This window comes from Galeopterus variegatus, unplaced genomic scaffold, assembly GCF_000696425.1.
Source record: "Galeopterus variegatus unplaced genomic scaffold, G_variegatus-3.0.2 Scaffold465, whole genome shotgun sequence".
NCBI classification, from domain to species: Eukaryota; Metazoa; Chordata; class Mammalia; order Dermoptera; family Cynocephalidae; genus Galeopterus; species Galeopterus variegatus.
In genome coordinates this window covers 730852-738923 of record NW_007726576.1, presented here as the reverse complement: position 1 = coordinate 738923, position 8072 = coordinate 730852, and the positions used below count along the sequence as shown (strand labels likewise).

Below are 8072 nucleotides of genomic sequence, written 5' to 3'. Positions count from 1 at the left end.
GGGGGCAACACTGAGGGTTGCGATCCGTTGCCGGACACGGAAAAAAGACAAAAAAAAAAAATAAGAAGAAGAAATAAATAAATATTTCAAATATATAAGAAAATAATGAACAACGGGCCGGCCCTGTGGCTCACTCAGGAGAGTGCAGTGCTGATAACACCAAGGCCAAGGGTTCGGATCCCACATAGGGATGGCCGGTTAGCTCACTGGGTGAGCATGGTGCTGACAACACCAAGTCAAGGGTTAAGATCCCCTTACCGGTCATCTTTTAAAAAAAAAAAAAAGGTAAAATACATACTTTATCTTTGCCATAAAATTTTGTAATTCTATAACTAATTATGCAATTATAATTTATAAGTGACACCAAATGTGAGACTCTAATACTTAATTCTTCTCTTCCCCAAAATAGAATATAACTACTTGAGAGAAGATAAATTTTACCCAGATGTTTCTCTTAAGTGAAAAACCTCACTCAATTCTTCCAATACAACATCAAATCTACTTTAACTGATGTATCTCCTCAACCTCTTTCTGTTGCTGACAGTATGTGTTAGGTTGTACCTTCAACCTTACACTTAAAAGCATATTCAAGGAAAAACAAGAGAAGTATGCATCTTTCAAACAAAGAAAGCACTCAATAATAAAAGCTAGCTATTACGTTAAACTGTCACATTTCTTATTTCTTTCAACATGAACAATACCTTTCTTCAACATTAACCATTTCTGAGGAACCATCAATTTTTTTTAAGTTCATATCATTCCCTTCCTGAATCTGTTCTGTCATTTTCTCCCAACATGATAAAGTATCTTCTCCTAGGATTAAAAATTAGGAACAGTTTATTTTAAAAGAAGCAGATTAAAGTCTTAAGACATGAAAATTTTACAACTTACAATGATTAAAAAAAAAATTTAATTAAAAATAACATATGCCAAAAGTTTAGAAGGTGCAAGGATTTCTTTAATATGATAAAGAAAAACTACAAAACCCCTATTAAGACACTTGACATCCTTCAAAAGATTAATGTCATGAGAAAAAAAAAGTGGCTTTTCTAGAGTAAAACAGACTTATAACAATGAAACATAATGCATGAACTTGACTGGATATGCATAAACTTGACTGGATCTTGACTTTCTTTAAAAAAGACCTTTAAAAGACATTTTTGGGATAACAGGGAAAATTCCAAGTGGACTTAAATATTAAGGAATTGTCGATTTCCTTAGGTATAGTTCTATGGAGTAATGTCCTAATTTTTACTTGGTATGTGCCGAAATATTTAGAATGAATATTACTTTCAGTGAAATGGCTCAGCAAATTATATACAAACAGATGTAAACAGAGACATAGATATATAGATATACACATATACACATACATAAGTATATTGACAGTAAGTATAGCAAAATATTAACCACTGAATCTAGGTTGTAGGTATATAAGTAATCATTGCAGTACTCTTTCAACTTTTCTGGATGTTTGAAATTTTCCAAAGTGAAAGGTTAGGGAAACATATTGCAAAAAAAAAATAAGAAAAAGACATTTGAGCTTTCCATATGAAGGAATTAAGTCTAAATTAGGAATAAAGCATTATTCACAAACATGTTCAATCCTAAACAGAGAGTACAGACACCTTTTGTTATATTATTTGTATTTTTCTATAACTTATATTTTCTATAACTTATATATTATATATATAATATATATATTATATATATAATATATATATATTATATATTTCATGAATTAACATTCATGAAAACACCATTAAAATTAAAAATAAAATTAAATTTTAAAAATATTAGAAACAACATTGTCCTACTTCAAAGAACATTAAATACTGATATATTTATTTGATAGCTAGCATAATGATGACAAACATTAAAATTATTGTTATGGAGACTTCAGAAAGTATCATAAGAATTTTCCATATTGAGTGGGAAAAGAACTCAATATTCTATGATTACAACAATGTATAAAAAGAGGGGGGCAGGGGGCAGGAATAGGGCTCAAAAACAAAAAAATAAAAAAGACTAGAAAGAAATACATCTGAGAGCATCACATATTGCACACAGGTACTGATATTTAACTCTGTACCCCATAGATATGTACGATCAACTATATTACAATAAAAAATAAATTTAATTTAAAAATAAAATGAAATACACTAGAAATACCAAGAGAGCAGCATAAGTTTATACCATCAAATGCTAAGCGTCAGTTCCCTGGCAGGAATGTGCTGGGTGCTGGGGGCACAGTGAAGATAATCCAAGTATCTGGGTTACGGGGGATTTCTTTTATGAGTAGTAACTTCCACCAACAACCTATTTCTCACATTTCACATATTCTATCAGGTTCCCCCCCACCACCATACACATTTTAAATCAACCTCAATCTCAAAGCTCTCAAATAAAAATGGTACCTGCAGAACCTGTCACCTCCCTTTCTAAAGCCCCCCACCCCCCACTACCACGTAAAGTATGAAGTCAGCATGAGCCCTGTAATTGTTCTTTCAAACCTAAATCCTAGCCTGCCTCTGGGTCTGATTCAGGCTCAGCAGCCCTGCAGCATGTGGAAATGGGACCTTACAATTAAAACCAGAGGGGATGGGAAAATCGCAGAAAGGCCTCCTCTTGTCTTAGGACAACTCGGTAACATTGTTAGTTAGGTACAGAAGAGAGAAACATAAGCAACTCACCTGTGGAATGGTTATGGTTTTCTTCCTTAGAATCATTTTTTTTCACAAGCACATCCTGATATTGCGCCTCATCAAACAAATTGAAAGAAGTACTTTTTGAAGATAAGACAAAATCTTGATGAGTAGTTCTACAGAAGCTGTTTTGTTCATCAGACAGAATGTTGGAAGCATGAGTTTTTTCTTGGGCTTGATTTGGGTACATATATGATGGTAAGAAGGGCGTGGTTTTCTCTCCAGTGGCATTTGAGTTTCCTGGAGATCTGTACCTCTGGCTCTGATCATCAGGCAGTAAGGTAAAACCTTACAATTAAGAAAATCAACAAAGCTGACAACTTCCTACATTTTCTCTTCTGCCTAGTAGTGACTCCCACCCCACAAAGTATTGTCCAAAGTGATAAAAGTATTTTTTGCTCCTTATAGAAAGAGTTTAACAAAAATCATGAAATTTTAAAATTCCAAAGTGAATATAATTTTGAGTAAGATCATATTTATGTGATGCTTTCTGTAGAGGCAGCATGTGTATGGCAGGGCTGCACCACTGCAGCCGTCAACTCTGCAGCCCTGGGACAGACACGGACATGGAGCACCAATGCAGACCATTATGGAGATGATCTGAGTTGTTTCCTAATAACCAATAACTGCCTATAAAAGTATCGCTCCTCCTTCCCCTATTTAGATTACTTTTAAAATTTTGGTATCGTCAGGTGGTTAAATTCTGAGTGACTTTTGCTTTTTGCACTTTTCTTTAGTTTCTAAATTTCCTGTATTACTTTTTGTCTGTTTTGCTTCTTAAGTCTCTGCTTTTGAAATAACCCAATAAACAGAAGATTCCCTGAGCTACGCTTCTCAGAGGGAAGATGGCACACTAGCCATCCTGCTGCTGGCCATCTGCTCTCCTGGATGGCCTCACCTGAATTTGGAAGTGAAGACACAATGGGAAATGTTTTATAAAACAGCCACTGCCACCTATCACTGATCTACCTCATCCCAGCCCACAAATCAAACTGGAAAATCAGGTAGGACCTCACTGAATATCAGCTTCACCTTCCCCTTTTTTTATAGCAAGCAATACCCTCCCCCATCTACGCATTTTTTGACCAACAGCCACCCCACCCCTCAGCCCCATTTCCATCAAAGAGGTCTTTCATAAAAGTAATATCCTAAAGTAGCCATTCTCAAAATGTGGTATGTAAACCCCTGGAGGTCCACAAGACGTCCAGGGCATCCATCAGGTCAAAATTATTTTCATAAAATATGTACTAATGATGCAAAAGCAAAATGAAAAATCGCACCTTCACGCAAAGTAAGACAGCAAACCCAACTGTGCTAGAAGTCACTATATCAACACCACGCACTCAGAGTTAAAACAAAAAAAACCTTTCACTTAAGAATGTCCTAATAAAGTAGCAAAACGTAATACTAATCTTATTAAGCCTTAACCCTTGAGCACATGTCTTTCAAACGTCCTATGGGACAAAATGGGGAGCACATATGAATCACTCGTGCTGCAAACCGAGCCGTGGCTGTCAAGCCACTTCTGCCAAGGAACACCATTTTTACTTGAAAGAACGAGTGACAAATTGATTATTTAAACCTGGTTATCTGGCAGACATTTTCTCAAAAAAGAAACAAGTGAGACAGTCACTTCAAGAAAAACAACTGACAGTATTTGCTGCCAATGATAAAAACTGACCTTTAGAGAAAAATTAGAATTTTGAAAAACACAGACAGCACCATGAGCCTGAAAGCTTTACAATACTTCAAGACTCTTAAACAAAACCAAACAAAAACACCAAGATATTCAATATATTTAATATACTTTAATGTAATAGAGTACAAAAAATTATTTAATATGGTTTCAGATTCCCTACTGCAAATAACTGCTAAGAAATAACCACTTGTTGAGTTAAGGTGCAATATCAAAGAAGAAAAATCACAATTATCTGAAAAGGCTAGTAAAACACTCCTCTCTTTTTTCCAATTACATATCCATGTGAAGCTGGAATTTTTTCACATATTTCATCCAAAACAACATAATTCAAGAAACTCAATGTAGAAATAAATATGAGAACTCAACTGAGTTCTTTTAAGCCAGAAGTTATAGATTTTCAAAAATGTAAAACATGTCTTTCTTCTCACTACCTTGTTTTAGAAAAGGTTTTTCATTAAAAACTGTTATTTGTGATAACATGTAACTAGATTACTTTAAATGAGTTAGTTTTTAAATGTCTCAGTTTTAATTTCTAATACAGTAACTTATTGATAGATACAGCCCATATAACAAAAGCTCTTTGGGGTCCTCAATAATTTAATAGTGCTAAGGGGTCCTGAGACCAGAAAGTCTAAAAACCACTGCCCCAAAGCAAACTGTTCCATAACTGAATGGGGCTAGTTCTCATATTAATAACTTTGAGATCTGCTTCCCTGTCACTCTACCATAGTGCTAGTTCTACCTTAAAAAGTATGACAGGCTGTCATTTAAGTGATCTTGATTATTCTTTTTATGTATTCTATAAGGAAATGCTGAACCATTCAGCTATTTTAAGATACATACCCCAAGTTCTCTATATTCTCCAGGATAAACATCCAAATTTCTTAAAACATTCTTTACTTGCTACAACTTATCACCACCCTCCAACCCCCTCTCCCACCCAGCCACACACTGTATACTCATTCACCAATGTCTTTTCTTCTTTATATTCTCTGAACAGAACCAGGACTTAGCTGAATCAGTGAAGTATTTCACTTAAAAGGTGCACCAAGAAGAAAACACATTGCTTAGCTCAATGCTTTTAAAACTGTGGGACACAATCCATTAATAAATTTATCATCAGACAATAGGTCATGACTGGCATTTTTAAAAATGACAGAGAATTAGAATAAACAAAATAGAAAATATCTTTCTACATGCCAAGCACACCAATAAAGACTGATAGTGTGAAACTTCTTTGTGACTGAGTCATGATTTAAAATGTTTTTGTTACTATGGAGTGTGATCAAACACTTTCAAACCACCACTTCAGATCACATTTCAACAGTTTCTTTCCCTGATAAGTACATGATGCTTTCTGTTCACTGATACAGCATACAATTGAATACTGTTACCTACAACCACAGGAAATATTTTTGGTATGGTTCTTCAGTTGAGCAGAGTGGCTTCTACATATATTTACCTTTATCACTCTGAACATTTTCATTCATCAGGCAGGGATTGGATACCAGTAGTTCTAGGCCAACTTTGGCTTTTCTTCTATTAGGCCTTTTTTTAAAATAAACAAGAATGCCTTTAAGCAGGGCACAAGTGCTCCAGAATGCCCCAGCTCCTACCTATCCCAGTTATATTACACCACCACCATTTCACATTTATCTGCCAGGCCCCTAAAGAAATTGGAGCGTATGATTAGAGGAATGGTAGAAATAACCTGTCAAACAACTAAAGGTAAGAAATGTATGCAACTGTCTCTCATTGTACTAACTGAAGACCCTACATAAGCAAACATACCTGGAAGTGTACGTTGCCCAGACACCAGAGTAAGCAGCTTCTCTTGTTCTTCCAAGAGTCTTTGTAGTTGCTCGAACTGTTGCCTCTTCAGTTGTTCCTGCTTCTTCTGTTGTACTTCTTTCAGCTTTTTAAATGTAAAATTAACTTTATTGAACTAACTACATTTCTTCATGGACCTTTGCTCCTTATGCTTACCTTAATCTCTCCCAGCTCCCTTCTCATATCTTCCCACATAAATACTTTCAGAAAGGGATCCCTGAGCAACTAAATCTGCCATTAGAACTCTAAAATCTGATTTCTTAGAAGGAAATCATATGAATTATTTCAACTAAAAAGTAGAAAAATTAGTATGAATCCTCTGATTCTTAAAATAGGATGGGTATCAATGTAGCACCAACTTTTTTCCCCTAATATTTGATCAACCATTTCTAACTTAGTTTTTACCAAATGTGGTAGCAACTTAAAGATGTTATCTTAAGTGTTATATCTTACATATTAAATACACTGTAATGTTTCATATTAGACAAAGGCAAAATCTGGTATTTTTAAGGATTTTGGAGTAAAGGGGAAAAAAACAAGAAATCTGCAATAACACAAATACATATTAGGCCAAATCCTATTGTACCTGTTCAAGTTTTTTTAAAAGTGGGTCTTTATAAGCCATTTCTTTGAATTTACTTTCAAGATCTGTGATAAAGTCATTTTTGTTATCTTCCTGGTGTCCAGGAGCATCCTGACATGTCACTATTTGTGGTCCCTTTTTAACTAAAGGAAAGATCATACGGGTTTCAGATTCATCTGATTGCAGTTTGTAAGGGCTGTCAGACTCCAACTTCTGTTTTTCACGAACTGAATCTTCTTCACTTATGAAGCTGAGGCTGTTTGAAAAATGTGTGGCTTTAATTGGAAAGCTGGGAGAAACGTTCACAGCTGCTCCCTTCTCTTCCTCTGCTTCCAAAATAGGAAATCCACGATTTAGTATGACCCCAGCCTGAGAAGGATTGGTCATCCACTGGGTTAAGAAGTTCTGCCCGCTGTTTAACTCTGAAGAGGTTGGCATCAGGAACATTTTAGACCAATGACACTACTAAGTTCACATAATGTAAAAGCTAGAAGAGCAATGAATTCCCAATGCCTGTAAACAAAGAGAGCCAACAGAGGTATTACTTACAGCTATTATATGTTCTACTCAAAACTAGCCCAAATCTCAACCCACCACGAAAATTTACTAATGTTTGGTATACAAAAGACTTTAATCAGCAAAGCGATTGGGCGTTAAGCTACATTTTTTTTTTTTTTTAAGCTTCAGACTGACAGCCTTGAAACCTCCAAAGAGCGCTACGTAAACATTCTATCTAAAGGGGAAAAAAGATAAATTCTCTAGTGAGGGGGGAAGAAGTGGACGTAGGCCGTAAAATATAAGTAGTTGGTTCGGGAGGTGAATTATCAGTCACCCAAAATGAAATACTTCCTTGAAAGCCACGAATCCACAGGAAGCTTTAAGGGAAAAGGCCCTGACAAGGATGAGCGCGCGGCCCTGACTGAGCTCAGCAAGCACCGCCACCTCACCAGCCCTGCCGGGCCGCTGCGTCCCCTGCGCTGAGAACAGCAGGTTCAGGTGCGGCCAAGCCCCGCACGGAGACCCCCGGGGAAGCGGCTGCTCAGGCCTCCGGCACAATGCAACGTTAACGTGCGCAGCCCCGAGGCCCCAAAGGGAATCCCCCGCGCCCCGCGGCCCTCTCAGGTGCCGGGCGGCAGGCAACGAGCTCCGCCGCTCCTTTCGCTACGAATTACCGCTCTGCGACGCCCGACAGCTCCAGCCCCTCAAACTAGCGCCAGAATCGCCACCGCACTTACAAATGAGCCGCCACTGTCAC

The 8072-nt window shown here is 36.8% G+C and overlaps 1 protein-coding gene across 1 annotated transcript in view; it reads right to left on the bottom strand.

Annotated features, from left to right (window-relative positions):
- The window catches only part of CENPJ (centromere protein J), a gene marked incomplete at its 3' end in the record, with an annotated part of 35238 nt that extends 27166 nt beyond the window's left edge, over window positions 1–8072 (bottom strand). The window contains exons 1-5 of the mRNA XM_008569097.1: window positions 8053–8072; window positions 6821–7330; window positions 6196–6319; window positions 2694–2993; window positions 702–813 (exon numbers count right to left, since the gene is read on the bottom strand). Of these exons, the coding sequence (XP_008567319.1) occupies window positions 702–813; window positions 2694–2993; window positions 6196–6319; window positions 6821–7264 (980 nt within the window). The remainder of the gene's footprint in view (window positions 1–701; window positions 814–2693; window positions 2994–6195; window positions 6320–6820; window positions 7331–8052) is intronic.